Source organism: Zea mays, chromosome 10, assembly GCF_902167145.1.
Source record: "Zea mays cultivar B73 chromosome 10, Zm-B73-REFERENCE-NAM-5.0, whole genome shotgun sequence".
Classification (NCBI taxonomy): Eukaryota; Viridiplantae; Streptophyta; class Magnoliopsida; order Poales; family Poaceae; genus Zea; species Zea mays.
Window position 1 is genome coordinate 117,979,726 of NC_050105.1, and position 15,418 is coordinate 117,995,143.

Consider the following 15,418-nt stretch of genomic DNA (forward strand, 5'->3'; position numbering starts at 1 on the left):
GTAACCAAAAACTTTGGCCGGAATATGCAATATTGTGCAATCACTCAGCAAACTACAATATTGAGTTTATGATAGTATAAATCACAACTTTACAAGTTTAAAAGTCGCCACAAAAACATATGTTTTAAAACATCAACAACTTGCGTAAAGGTAACATTTTTCCGTCAACATTCTTCAATCACCAACCCCAAACTTGTGGATACATAAAATAAGAGGGAATACTATATACAATTGTAACATGCTAACATGATAATATCAAACATTATGCAAGCATGCAACAGAGGGTAGGGCTAAGGCGGTTTTTTCTATAATGATTTTTGTGATATCTAAAACGAGATTATGGAAATGGGAATATCCCAACAAAAATGGGATTTTGAAAATACGGACAGAAAAACACTGAACCGTTTTTGCTTCCGTTCCCGCAATATACCATCTCGTTTCCTCCTTCTTCCTGTTTTTCCCGCAAGTACGAAGACGATTCGGGTAAAAACAGAATACGATACCAGACGAAACGGGATTTTCCCGTCCGTTTTCCTCCCTACCCACACTCGTGGCTATAACGCTATTCCTAGTTCATAGTTTCATTACACCATTTCTAAGAATGTCACACCATCTTTTGTTTATTAAACCGTGTGTTTTGAGTTTCATCTAAATGAACGAAACTCTCAAGTCCCATAAAACTCACTCTATCTCTCTCCTTATTAAATTATTGACAAATCATAATACTTACTTATATGATAGGACATTTAATAAAGATAAAACTGAAAGTTCCCTTTGCCCGGGAACAGGATCTAGATGTTGCCTAGAGGGGGGTGAATAGGCGAATAAAAATTATCACTTTATAACTGGAAATTCTTACTCTACTCGAAGGCTGGATCGCAGTGGAATGAAGGACCCTTCGAGTAGGTTGCAGCGGAATTGAAGTTCCTGTCTTAAAATACCCTGCACTTCGAAGACAGCTTGTAGCACATATAAATATTGAAGTGCAAGTATAAACAAATAAGACAGAGAAACAACACACAGCACAGAGCAGAGCACACAGACATAGGGATTTATCCCGAGGTTCGGCCAAGCCTGAAATGCTTGCCTAGTCCTCGTTGGAGTTAGCCACACCTTGGCTTGGAGTCTATTTCAACTCCTTCCTCCGTTTGCTCAGATCTGTCGGGCGACAGATAGAGCTTTCCACTATGTTGATATCAGTTACAACGATGTCGTGGTTGCTTACAATCTTCTCAACAGCACTCCGACAGAGTAACAATGCGCTCAAGATTTTGCTCTAGCTCTCAGCAACACTTCCCCTCTCTCTAAAGGCTTATAACTTCGCCTCTACACAAACTAGAGAGATACACAAGAGAGGGAGAGAAAGAATTGATCCAAATGGTGTATGGACTTGTTGGCTGCACTTGTGTTCTTGTTTGAGGCGCCTAGGGGTCCCTTTTATAGTCCCAAATGGCCTAGGAGCCGTTGGAGCTTCATTTGGAAGCTCCCAGCCTTCCCTGGTTGCGGGTGCACCGGACTGTCCGGTGGCGCACCGGACAGTGAACAGTAACGGATCTGATTGGCAGTTTCCTTCTCTAGAACAACTAGCCGTTGGTGCACCGGACAGGATACTATTCACTGTCCTGTGCACCGGACGCAGCTACTATTCACTGTCCTGTGCACCGGACGCAGCTACTATTCACTGTCCTATGCACCGGACGCAGTTACTATTCACTGTCCTGTGCACCGGACAGAGTTACTATTCACTGTCCTGTGCACCGGACAGCTACTATTCACTGTCCTGTGCACCAGCCAACAGCACACTCAGTGATTTTTCCTCCGTTCTTTCTCCGTTTGACTTCAACTTTTGAGAGGATTTTCCTGAGACTTAAACAAACACATTTAGAGTATAATCCAATTGATTTAGTCCTAGAAACTTACATCTTTCTTGTTCTTCTCCTAGCTTTTCTGTTTCTCCTCCAGCAGAGCTCAGAATGGTACTTTCTCTACAGAAAGAGTTAGAGAGCAAACCAAAACACCAAATTTGTAGTAAGAGGTGTATGCAACATGGTTGAATACTCAAACCTTACATACTTAACCTTTTTCACCGTTTTATCCAATTTGGCATGTTTGAGGTCGATGTTGGACTCTAAACCATTAAGTCAACTTGACTTGATCTAGATTGACATATCTGAGCTCCAACTCCCTTGTTCATTTCTCGAGCTTGATCTTGAGCCTTATGACTTACACCACATAACTGTAGATGTTACCTCATTGATTGTAAGTCATGTCCTTATGTAGTGATCCTTGATGCATTATAACTCTTAACTCGATCAACCTTGACTTTGCAAGTCTTCTTCTTCACCCCTGGCTTTGGGTTCCTGGTCTCCTTGACCTTCTCCCATGCACTCGGTACCTCGAAGCTCTTCTTGCCTTCATCCTTGGCTTGATCGGTTGTCTCTGAGTTACGCACACCGAGTCTCACTTAAGCAGTGTTCATTATCTATAGATAAATCAGTCTTTGGACCACCACACTTATTCACTTGTGTTGAACCCTGTTAGCTTTGCATTAAGCACCTGTTCAACACTTAGCACACTTGTTAGTCCTTTAATTGGGTTGTCATCCAAACACCAAAACCCACAAGAGAGCTTTCAAAAACTCATATAAAACACCACTCAAAAATAGCCTAAGAATACTAGGATAATAAATCATTATGGATTCTGCCATACTAATAGAAGTACAAGTCAACAGTCCTAGATTGTGTCCTCATTTTGAAATGTGAGTTGCCCATTAAATACGTTCATATAGATAGAGTGTGCATTTCTGTATGTATTATTTAGCAAAGAGAAAGAGGCATTCCTACATGTGTACATAGGGGATGAGAGTGCTGCCTGTGTTTCGTTTTACAAATATATAACTTACATGGATTTTATTTCTTAATTATATAATAATATACATACGCTCCACGTTAAGAAAAAAATATATACAAGGAAAATGGCACAAAAAATATAAACTTTAAGCGTGGAAGGAAAATACGCAGTCTTTCAAGGGCTACACGTGAATTGTATAGTGGCAACTGTCGAGCACGGTAGAGCAGTGTGGGACTGGGAGCCGGGGAGGCGCCGACGCGACGACCAGCACCACCATCGCTTTTCTCCTTCCTTATACCAGCACCCCCACCACCTCTTCCTCCCTTTCCCTTTCTGGCCGCATTCCCTCGTCCTCCGGCAGCCGTCGCCAGCTTCCGATGGTCCGGAAGGAGACGGCCATGAGGCTGCCCCCGCAGCACCAGGGCCTGGAGGTCAAGATCCCCAGCTTCTTCCGCTGCCCCATCTCGCTGGACGTCATGCGCTCGCCCGTTAGCCTCTGCACCGGCGTCACCTACGACCGCGCCTCCATCCAGCAGTGGCTCGACTCCGGCAACACCACGTGCCCGGCCACCATGCTCCCGCTCCCCTCCACCGACCTCGTCCCCAACCTCACTCTCCGCAGCCTCATCGCCCACTGGGCCGCCTCCGCCGCCTCCTGTTCCCCCACCGCCGCCGGCGGCGCCGGAGTCGCCGACTCCTCTTCGGCACGTACTTCTTCTCCCGCGAGCCTCGTCCGCCAGGTGGCTTCGTCCGGCGTGGACCCCTCGCCGGCCCTCCGCGAGCTGGCAGCCTATCTCTCCGACGACGACGTCGACGACTTCGAAAAGAACGCGCTTGTGGGCGCCGGCCGCGCCGCCGAGACCGTCGCGTCAGTTCTTCGGAGAAGAGCCGAGGAAACCGGCGTCGAAGGCGTGGAGGCGGCCACGAGAGTGCTAGCCTTGATCTTGGCCTCGGACGGCATCGACGACTCGAACAAGAAGCGGGTGGCCACTGGCCTCGCCGCGGACGCGGCGGCCTCGACCGCGTCGCTGGCGCGCGTGATGCGCGGCGGGAGCGACCTGGAGGCGAGGATCGACGCGGCCAAGCTGGCGGAGCTGTTGCTCGCCAATGCGGCCGGCGAGGCGAAGGCGGCGGCGACCAAATCGTCCGAGTTGCTGGCCGAGCTGGTACGCCTCGTGGGCACCGTCGACGAGACGGGCGCCCTGGACAGGAACGCCGTGGACGCCGGCCTCTCCTGCCTGGCCGCCATCTGCGGGTCGTGCCGTGCCGCGCGTGGCGAGATGGTGCGCCTTGGCGCGGTCCCGGCCGCTGTGCGCGCTCTGCGCGCCTCGACGGAGTCCGGCGCGTCCGCGAAGGCGCTCCGGGTCCTCGAGTCCGCCGTGGGCTGCGCCGAGGGCCGTGCCGCGCTGTGCGCCAACGCGGAGGACGCCATCCCTGCGGTGGTGGGCAAGATGATGAAGGCTGGGCGCGACGGCGCGGAGGCCGCCGTGGCCGTGCTCTGGGCGGTCTGCCACCGGTACCAGGACCGCCGGGCGGCGGACGCGGCTGCGGCGGCCGAGGGCGGGCTGACGAGGCTGCTCCTCCTGATGCAGAGCGGGTGCTCGCCGGCGGCGAGACAGATGGCGCTGGAGCTGCTGAAGATATACAGGGTGAACGCCAAGAGCTGTCTCGCCGGCTACGACTCCAAGACCACCCACATCATGCCGTTCTGAGGAACCGAAGCGGACGAGAGTGGTTTGCCGCGATCCTGGGTGGCTGTTTTGACATGATGAAATGGATTCAATTCAGTGAATCAATTAAATCGCATGGAACAGGGGAATGTGTTCTTGTTCCTGTGATGTTTATTGATTTCCACTCCCCCCTCCTCTTTTCTTTGGATGTAAGTCGGTAGAGAAACAAACAAGAATTAGTTCACGAGGTGAGATGAAGAATAATCTGTACAGACATGATCAGAACAGGCATAGTGGACAATTTAACCAAAGGATTGATTTTTAGGCTAAAGAAATTGGTAGTGTTTCATTGCTCTTTCTGAAAGGTTTCCGATTTCTTTTGAGAGAGATGATGATCAGGAATGATAAGGATGCAACTGGAAGCAATAATGATTGTTGCTTGCTGCCCAGATCATAGTTTACGAAGAAGCTGAACGACGACGATCACATCAAATGATTTCACTCGAATCATTTGGTCTGCACCTGGTAATGCGTACGTACTAGGTTTTCATGAGACGATAGAAGTGCTTATCAGGAAACAAGTTGTAGAATTGCCTAATGCACAGGATCAAGATGGGTACAGCATGCGCACTAGTCAATAGGATAAAATAAAAAAGGCTGGATGGAGCACGTCCACGTTGCCGCTGACCAGAGCCATGATAGATTTGACCCGTAGAGCATCACGTCTAGTTCACTCCACCCACTCATGACGCATGAATCATGAGACAAGAGACCAGATGTCTTCTGAGCTCTAAGACTGTCTCCAAGTTGTAGATGTTTAATCTTATTTACAGACTGAAATTTGAAATAGAAGATAGAATAAATGATTGGATATCAGATCTGGCGGAGATAGCCTAAACCAACTATACAATCCCAAAGCAAGAACGCCTGATATAATTGTTGAAGGCTAAAATGAGCCTGGCGGACGGTTCGGCCCTGAGGCCGGACAGTCCGCGGTCCGGACTGTCCCCGGTGGTGGCGCGGACGGTCCGCACGCGCGCAGAGTCAGTTAGGGTTCCTAGTTTCTCGCGGGATTTGTTACCTAAAACCGCGGGATTAACTCGGGAAACAGTTGGAAACGGATCCAGACCTCCCCTTTATATAGATGAAGGGCTATGGCCGATTAAACCCCCAACAATCGATCAAATCCAGTCTATTACTCGTTTTTTACCTTATGCATTAGGAGTAGTTCTAGTCTAGTTCTAGTTTAGCCCCAGTTTAGCCTCTCGATCCCCAAATTCTCCGCCTCTCCTCGACTCTATGTCGATTAGAGGAGTCTAGGTCGGCCTGCCCGAGCCTAGACAACTCCTAGGATCTCTCCTCCCCGACGGGGTGCCTCCCGGGAGCGAGATCCAGGCGCTGCCGGCGATCCTCCGCCGCCCCTGCGCACGCGTGGACCGTCCGGCCCCAGGGCGCGGACCGTCCGGCCGTCAGGCCCCAGGGCGCGGACCGTCCGGCCGTCAGGCAGGGAACTCGTGCTCCTGTACCAGGTCGCGGACCGTCCGGCCCTGTGCCGCGGACCGTCCGCGCCTGACCAGAGAGCACCTCCGCCTCACGCCAGGTTGCGGACCGTCCGGTCCTGTGCCGCGGACCGTTCGCGCCTGGTCAGAGAGCACCGCCGCCGGTTCTTTTGAAGTGATTGACGCCTCCAAAAAGGTGTCAACATACTTTTTGGCGACTCCGCTGGGGAATAGGTGTCTAGATCTGCTAAAAATCGGCCCATAAATGGCCGATTCTAAGGATCACACCAAGATCTCCACTACCAACATCATCAAGCCGGCCATGGAGGCGCTCCCGGCTGATGACCAAAGGCCCTTTGAAGACCTCGTAATGCGCGATGAGAAGGAGGTGATGCGGCAATGGAACGAACAACGCGACAAGGAAGATGCGGAACTGCTGCATAAACTCTCCGAACGGCGCAAGGAGGCGGCGGACAAGTACTTGTCACACTTCACGGTAGATCGCCACCAGAAGATCGTCCGTCAAGGGGAGATCGATATGGAATCTCTCCTACCTCCACTTCAGGGTCCCGCTGTAAGTAATCCAGACCTATCTCTTACGACTTTTCATGGATCAGCGAGGAGATCAGTTAAAGCAATATGTAGATGAATCTATTAAAATGCATTTACGTGCATACGAGAAATCAGCTGCTCCTAACTTTCCATCGCGAGAGTCTAATACAGTGCCACCCACGTCAAGCACATCGGCTATAAATGGGTCACCCTTGACCCAGCCATCATATGGTATGCCGATGCACGCTTTTGTGTCACCATCACAGCCGCAACCACTAGGCACGCGACAGGTACTGGACGCGACCGGACCGTCCGAGCATCATCTCAGACAGTCCGGTTATACCGCGGACCGTCCGACGTATTTCGTCGGACCGTCCGACCAGATGCAGGCCCGCACACAAAACACTCAGGTCGCACCGTACATGGCCGGACCATCAGGGTACAACCCTGAACACTTCGGCCCCATCACGGACCGTCCGGTGCATCACGCCGGACCGTCCGGATATGTTGCGGACCGTCCGCCATCTTACGCCGGACCGTCCGGATATGGCATGAACCGGCCGACGTATTACGCTGGACCATCCGACTCTACACGAGTCCATGCGCAGACTGCCCAAGTCGCGCCATATATGGCCGATCCGTCCGGGTACAGCCCTGGACCATTCGGCCCGATCACGGACCGTCCTATTCTTTATGACAGACGGTCTGGGTACGAGACTACCCATGTGGCACCATATACGGCTGGACAATCCGGATATACCTTCGGACCATTTGGCCAGGTCACGGACCATCCGGCCTCTTACGCCGGACCGTCCGGATATGCATACGCAGAGCCGAGAGCTACGCAATACGCGCAGTTCCCGCATTCATCGCAGCAGCATTATGGTGCCCCACCAGCAACACATTATAATCATACCATACCACCTCATGGACATAGGGCTGAATACTATTCGGCCACAAGAGAGCCTGAGGGGTATAGGGCAGGAGCTGGTGACATTAATAGGACACCTAACACACACCTCAAACATCCTTGGGAGGAAAGCCGACAGAGTAACGTCAGGCAACCTGAAATCTCCACCCACAAACTCAATGGATGGTCGCTAGATATGGCGGAGAGGATCAGAGACGAGGTAACCGGGATGTTCAGGGACAAACTCGGTGTTAGTGTGCCAGGTACAGGGCAATCGTATCGGAAGCCTTATAGCCACCAATTCGACACTGTGCCATATCCACAGGGGACTAGAATACCAGACTTCTCTAAGTTTTCTAGTGAAGGTGGGAAAAAGCACACATGAACATATAAGCCAATTCATAGCACACTTGGGAGAATTGGCTGATGGGGAAGCCTACCGCGTTCGTTTATTCTCGTTGTCCCTTACTGATACTGCATTTGCATGGTACGCAGCTTTGCCACCTGAAATTCGCCTAGAGGGGGGGGGGTGAATAGGGCGAAACTGAAATTCTCAAAAATAATCACAACTACAAGCCGGGTTAGCGTTAGAAATATAATCGAGTCCGCGAGAGAGGGCACAAAACAAATCGCAAGCGAATAATGAAGTGAGACACGCGGATTTGTTTTACCGAGGTTCGGTTCTCTCAAACCTACTCCCCGTTGAGGAGGCCACAAAGGCCGGGTCTCTTTCAACCCTTCCCTCTCTCAAACAGTCCCTTGGACCGAGTGAGCTTCTCTTCTCAAATCACTTGGGAATCAAACTTCCCGCAAGGGCCACCACACGATTGGTGCCTCTTGCCTCAATTACAAGTGAGAGTTTGATCACAAGAAAGAATGTGAAAGAAAAGAAGCGATCCAAGCGCAAGAGCTCAAATGAACACTACAAATCACTCTCTCTAATCACTAATGCTTTGTGTGGAGTTGGGAGAGGATTTGATCTCTTTTTGCAATGAATGCTAGCTCTTGTATAGTGGTTGGAAGCTGGAAAACTTGGATGCTATGAATGTGGAGGTGGTTGGGGTATTTATAGCCCCAACCACCAAACTTGACCGTTGGTGGAGGTTGTATGTCGATGGCGCACCGGATAGTCGTCACCAGTGCCGTTGGAATCTGACCGTTGGAGTTCTGACTTCTGGGCCCGCCTCGATGTCCGGTGGCGCACCGGACATGAACTGTTCAGTGTCTGGTGCGCCGGTATGGGCGCGCCTGCCTTCTGCGCGCACTGCGCGCGCATTTAATGCGTTGCAGGTAGCCGTTGGCGCGAAGGAGTCGTTGCTTCGAGGATGCACCGAACAGTCCGGTGCACACCGGACATGTCCTGTGAATTATAGCGGAGCATCCTCCGCGAAATCCCGAGGCTGGCGAGTTCTAGAGCCGCGTCCCGTTGGAGCACCGGACACTGTCCGGTGTGCACCGGACAGTCCGGTGAATTATAGCGCGCTGGCTCTAGATTTTCCCGAAGGTGACGAGTTGGAGTTGGAGTCCTCTGGTGCACCGGACACTGTCCGGTGGCACACCGGACAGTCCGGTGCGCCAGACCAGAGGAGCCTTCGGTTGCTTCTTTGCTCTTTTGTTGAACTCAATACTTGGTCTTTTTATTGGCTAAGTGTGAACCTTTTGCACCTGTATAACTTATACACTAGAACAAACTAGTTAGTCCAAAGATTTGTGTTGGGCAATTCAACCACCAAAATTATATAGGAACTAGGTGTAAGCCTAATTCCCTTTCAATCTCCCCCTTTTTGGTGATTGATGCCAACACAAACCAAAGTAAATACAGAAGTGCATAATTGAACTAGTTTGCATAATATAAGTGCAAAGGTTGCTTGGAATTAAGCCAATATAAATATTTACAAGATATGCATGGATTGTTTTTTTTAATATTTTGGACCACGCTTGCACCACATGTTTTGTTTTTGCAAAAATCTTTTCAAAGTTCTTTTGCAAATAGTCAAGGGTAAATGAATAAGAGTTTGCAAAGCATTTTCAAGTTTTGAAATTTTCTCCCCCTATTTCAAATGCTTTTCCTTTCACTAAACAAAACTCCCCCTAAATGAAATCATCCTCTTAGTGTTCAAGAGGGTTTTGATGATTCAATTTGAAATACTACTTTCTCCCCCTTTTGAACTCAATAAGATACCAATTGAAAAATACTCTTTGAAAACACTAAGTTTTTGAAATTGGTGGTGGTGCGGTCCTTTTGCTTTGGGCTAATCCTTTCTCCCCCTTTGGCATGAATCGCCAAAAACGGAGTCATTAGAGCCCTTCAAATTACTTTCTCCTCCTTTGGTCATAACTAAAAGGGTGAAGATTATACCAAAGTAGGAGGCCTTTTGCTTTGCTCTCTCCCCCAAGGATAGAGAGCGACACGGAGTGACGGCGAAGGATGAGTTGCGGAGTGGAAGCCTTTGTCTTCGCCGAAGATTCCAATTCCCTTTCAATACACCTATGACTTGGTTTGAAATAGACTTGAAAAACATATTAGTCATAGCATATATATAAAAGAGACATGATCAAAGGTATACTTATGAGCTATGTGTGCAAATTAACAAAAGAAGTTCCTAGAATCAAGAATATTGAGCTCATGCCTAAGTTTGGTAAAAGTTTGTTCATCAAGAGGCTTGGTAAAGATATCGGCTAATTGATCTTTAGTGTTAATGTATGAAATCTCGATATCCCCCTTTTGTTGGTGATCCCTAAGAAAATGATACCGAATGGCTATGTGCTTAGTGCGGCTATGCTCGACGGGATTGTCGGCCATTTTGATTGAACTCTCATTATCACATAGCAAAGGGACTTTGGTTAATTTGTAACCGTAGTCCCGCAGGGTTTGCCTCATCCAAAGCAATTGCGCGCAACAATGACCTGCGGCAATGTACTCGGCTTCGGCGGTTGAAAGAGCGACCGAATTTTGCTTCTTTGAAGCCCAAGACACCAAGGATCTTCCTAAGAACTGGCAAGCCCCCGATGTGCTCTTTCTATTAATCTTACACCCCGCCCAATCGGCATCCGAATAACCAATTAAATCAAAAGTGGATCCCCGAGGGTACCAAAGCCCAAACTTAGGAGTATAAGCCAAATATCTCAAGATTCGTTTTACGACCGTAAGGTGGGATTCCTTAGGGTCGGATTGGAACCTTGCACACATGCAAACGGAAAGCATAATATCCGGTCGAGATGCATATAAATAGAGTAAAGAACCTATCATCGACCGGTATACCTTTTGATCCACGGACTTACCTCCCGTGTCGAGGTCGAGATGCCCATTAGTTCCCATGGGTGTCTTGATGGGCTTGGCATCCTTCATTCCAAACTTGTTTAGAATGTCTTGAGTATACTTTGTTTGGCTAATGAAGGAGCCCTCTTGGAGTTGCTTTACTTGAAATCCTAAGAAGTACTTCAACTCCCCCATCATAGACATCTCGAACTTTTGTGTCATGATCCTACTAAACTCTTCACATGTAGATTCGTTAGTAGACCCAAATATAATATCATCAACATAAATTTGGCATACAAACAAATCATTCTCAAGTGTTTTGGTAAATAGCGTAGGATCGACCTTTCCGACTTTGAAGCCATTAACAATAAGGAAATCTCTAAGGCATTCATACCATGCTCTTGGGGCTTGTTTGAGCCCATAAAGCGCCTTAGAGAGTTTATAGACATGGTTAGGGTACTCACTATCTTCAAAGCCGGGAGGTTGCTCAACATAGACCTCTTCCTTGATTGGTCCATTGAGGAAAGCACTTTTCACATCCATTTGATAAAGCTTAAAGCCATGGTAAGTAGCATAGGCCAATAATATGCGAATTGACTCAAGCCTAGCTACGGGTGCATAGGTTTCACCGAAATCCAAACCTTCGACTTGGGAGTATCCCTTGGCCACAAGTCGTGCTTTGTTCCTTGTCACCACACCATGCTCATCTTGCTTGTTGCGGAAAACCCATTTGGTTCCTACAACATTTTGATTAGGACGTGGAACTAAGTGCCATACCTCATTTCTAGTGAAGTTGTTGAGCTCCTCTTGCATCGCCACCACCCAATCCGAATCTTGTAGTGCTTCCTCTACCCTGTGTGGCTCAATAGAGGAAACAAACGAGTAATGTTCACAAAAATGTGCAACACGAGATCTAGTAGTTACCCCCTTATGAATGTCGCCGAGGATGGTGTCGATGGGGTGATCTCGTTGGATTGCTTGGTGGACTCTTGGGTGTGGCGGCTTTGGTTCTTGCTCATCCTCCTTTTCTTGATCATTTGCATCTCCCCCTTGATTATTGCCATCATCTTGAGGTGGCTCATTTGCTTGATCTTCTACTTCATCAATTTGAGCTTCAACCTCATTTTGAGTTGGTGGAGATGCTTGCGTGGAGGAGGATGGTTGATCTTGTGCATGTGGAGGCTCTTCGGATTCCTTAGGACACACATCCCCAATGGACATGTTCCTTAGCGCGATGCATGGAGCCTGTTCTTCACCTATCTCATCAAGATCAACTTGCTCTACTTGAGAGCCGTTAGTTTCATCAAACACAACGTAACAAGAAACTTCAACTAGTCCTGAGGACTTGTTAAAGACTCTATATGCCCTTGTGTTTGAATCATATCCTAGTAAAAAGCCTTCTACAGTTTTAGGAGCAAATTTAGATTTTCTACCTCTCTTAACAAGAATAAAGCATTTGCTACCAAAAACTCTAAAATATGAAATGTTGGGCTTTTTACCGGTTAGGAGTTCATAGGATGTCTTCTTGAGGATTCGGTGTAGATATAACCGGTTGATGGCGTAGCAGGCGGTGTTGACCGCCTCAGCCCAAAACCGATCCGGTGTCTTGTATTCATCAAGCATGGTTCTTGCCATGTCCAATAGAGTTCGATTTTTTCTCTCCACTACACCATTTTGTTGTGGAGTGTAGGGAGAAGAGAACTCATGCTTGATGCCCTCCTCCTCAAGGAAGCCTTCAATTTGAGAGTTCTTGAACTCCGTCCCGTTGTCGCTTCTTATTTTCTTGATCCTTAAGCCGAACTCATTTTGAGCCCGTCTTAAGAATCCCTTTAAGGTCTCTTGGGTTTGAGATTTTTCCTGTAAAAAAATACCCAAGTGAAGCGAGAATAATCATCCACAATAACTAGACAGTACTTACTCCCGCCGATGCTTATGTAAGCGATCGGGCCGAATAGGTCCATGTGTAGGAGCTCCAGTGGCCTGTCACTAGTCATGATGTTCTTGTGTGGATGATGAGTTCCAACTTGCTTCCCGGCTTGGCATGCGCTACAAATCCTGTCTTTCTCAAAATGAACATTTGTTAGTCCTAAAATGTGTTCTCCCTTTAGAAGCTTATGAAGATTCTTCATTCCAACATGGGCTAGTCGGCGGTGCCAGAGCCAACCCAAGTTAGTCTTAGCAATTAAGCAAGTGTTGAGTTCAGCTCTATCAAAATCTACCAAGTACAGCTGACCCTCTAACACTCCCTTAAATGCTATTGAATCATCACTTCTTCTAAAGACAGTGACACCTACATCAGTAAATAGACAGTTGTAGCCCATTTGACATAGTTGCGAAACGGAAAGCAAGTTGTAATCTAATGAATCAACAAGAAAAACATTGGAAATGGAATGGTCAGGTGAAATAGCAATTTTACCCAAACCTTTGACCAAACCTTGATTTCCATCCCCGAATGTGATAGCTCGTTGGGGATCTTTGTTTTTCTCATATGAGGAGAACATATTCTTCTCCCCTGTCATGTGGTTTGTGCACCCGCTGTCGAGTATCCAACTTGAGCCCCCGGATGCATAAACCTACAAAACAAGTTTAGTTCTTGACTTTAGGTACCCAAACGGTTTTGGGTCCTTTGGCATTAGATACAAGAACTTTGGGTACCCAAACACAAGTCTTTGACCCCTTGTGTTTGCCCCCAACAAACTTGACAACTACCTTGCCGGATTTGTTAGTTAAAACATATGATGCATCAAAAGTTTTAAAAGAAATGTCATGCTCATTTGATGCACTAGGAGTTTTCTTCTTAGGCAACTTAGCACAGGTTGGTTGCCTAGAGCTAGACGTCTCACCCTTATACATAAAAGCATGGTTAGGGCCAGAGTGAGACTTCCTAGAGTGAATTTTCCTAATTTTGCTCTCAGGATAACCGACAGGGTATAAAATGTAACCCTCGTTATCCTGAGGCATGGGAGCCTTGCCCTTAACAAAATTTGACAATCTTTTAGGAGGGGCACTAAGTTTGACATTGTCTCCCCTTTGGTAGCCAATGCCATCCTTAATGCCAGGGTGTCTCCCATTATAGAGCATACTTCTAGCAAATTTAAACTTTTCATTTTCTAAGTTATGCTCGGCAATTTTTGCATCTAATATTGCTATATGATCATTTTGTTGTTTAATCAAAGTCATGTGATCATGAATAGCATTAATATCAACATCTCTACATCTAGTACAAATGGAAACATGCTCAACACTAGATGTAGAGGGTTTGCATGAATTAAGTTCAACGATCTTAGCACGCAAGATATTATTATTATCTCTAAGATCGGAAATTGTAACATTGCAAACATCTAGTTCTTTAGCCTTAGCAATTAAATTTTCATTTTCTACTCTAAGGCTAGCAAGAGAAATGTTTAATTCTTCAATCTTAGCAAGCAAATCATCATTATTATTTCTAAGATTGGGAATTGTAACATTGCAAACATGTGAGTCAACCTTAGCATTTAAACTAGCATTTTCATTTCTAAGGTTGGTAATAGTATCATGGCAAGTACTTAGCTCACTAGATAATTTCTCACATTTTTCTACCTCTAGAGCATAAGCATTTTTAACCTTAACATGCTTTTTATTTTCCTTGATTAGGAAGTCCTCTTGGGAGTCCAAGAGGTCATCCTTTTCATGGATGACACTAATTAGCTCATTTAGTTTTTCCTTTTGTTCCATGTTAAGGTTGGCAAAAAGAACGCGCAAGTTATCCTCCTCATTGCTAGCATCATCCTCATCACTAGAGGTTTCATATTTAGTGGAGGATCTTGATTTTACCTTCTTCCTTTTGTCGTCCTTTGCCATGAGGCACTTGTGGCCGACGTTTGGGAAGAGGAGTCCCTTGGTGACGGCGATGTTGGCGGCGTCTTCGTCGGATGAGGAGTCGGTGGAGCTCTCGTCGGAGTCCCACTCGTGGCACATGTGGGCATCACCGCCCTTCTTCTTGTGGTACCTCTTCTTTTCTTTCCTCTTTCCCTTCTTGTCGTTATCCCTGTCACTGTCACTTGATAATGGACATTTAGCGATAAAGTGACCGGGCTTACCACACTTGTAGCAAACCTTTTTGGAACGGGATTTGTAATCCTTCCCCTTCCGTTGCTTGAGGATTTGGCGAAAGCTTTTGATGATTAAAGCCATCTTCTCATTGTCGAGCTTGGAGGCGTCAATTGGTTGTCTACTCGGTGTAGACTCCTCCTTCTTCTCCTCCGTCGCCTTAAATGCCACCGGTTGTGCTTCGGACGTGGAGGGTTCATCAAGCTCGTTGATCTTCTTGGAGCCCTTGATCATACATTCAAAGCTCACAAAATTCCCGATAACTTCCTCGGGGGTCATTTGAGTATATCTAGGATTACCACGAATTAATTGAACTTGAGTGGGGTTAAGGAAAATGAGTGATCTAAGAATAACCTTAACCACCTCGTGGTCATCCCATTTCTTGCTCCCGAGGTTGCGCACTTGGTTCACCAAGGTTTTGAGCCGGTTGTACATGTCTTGTGGCTCTTCCCCTTGGCGAAGTCGAAAGCGACCGAGCTCCCCCTCGATCGTTTCCCGCTTGGTGATCTTTGTTAGTTCATCACCCTCGTGCGCGGTCTTGAGGAGGTCCCAAATTTCCTTTGCATTCTTCAACCCTTGCACCTTGTTG

At 47.5% G+C, this 15,418-nt stretch overlaps 1 protein-coding gene across 1 annotated transcript; it reads left to right on the plus strand.

Annotated features, from left to right (window-relative positions):
• Positions 1-3,063: 3,063 nt before the first annotated feature.
• Positions 3,064-4,848, plus strand: LOC100284248 (photoperiod responsive protein). The gene has a single exon (NM_001157143.2). It carries the CDS (start codon positions 3,228-3,230, stop codon positions 4,560-4,562), a length of 1,335 nt encoding a protein of 444 aa, NP_001150615.2. The 5' UTR covers positions 3,064-3,227; the 3' UTR covers positions 4,563-4,848.
• The last annotated feature ends 10,570 nt before the right edge of the window (positions 4,849-15,418 follow it).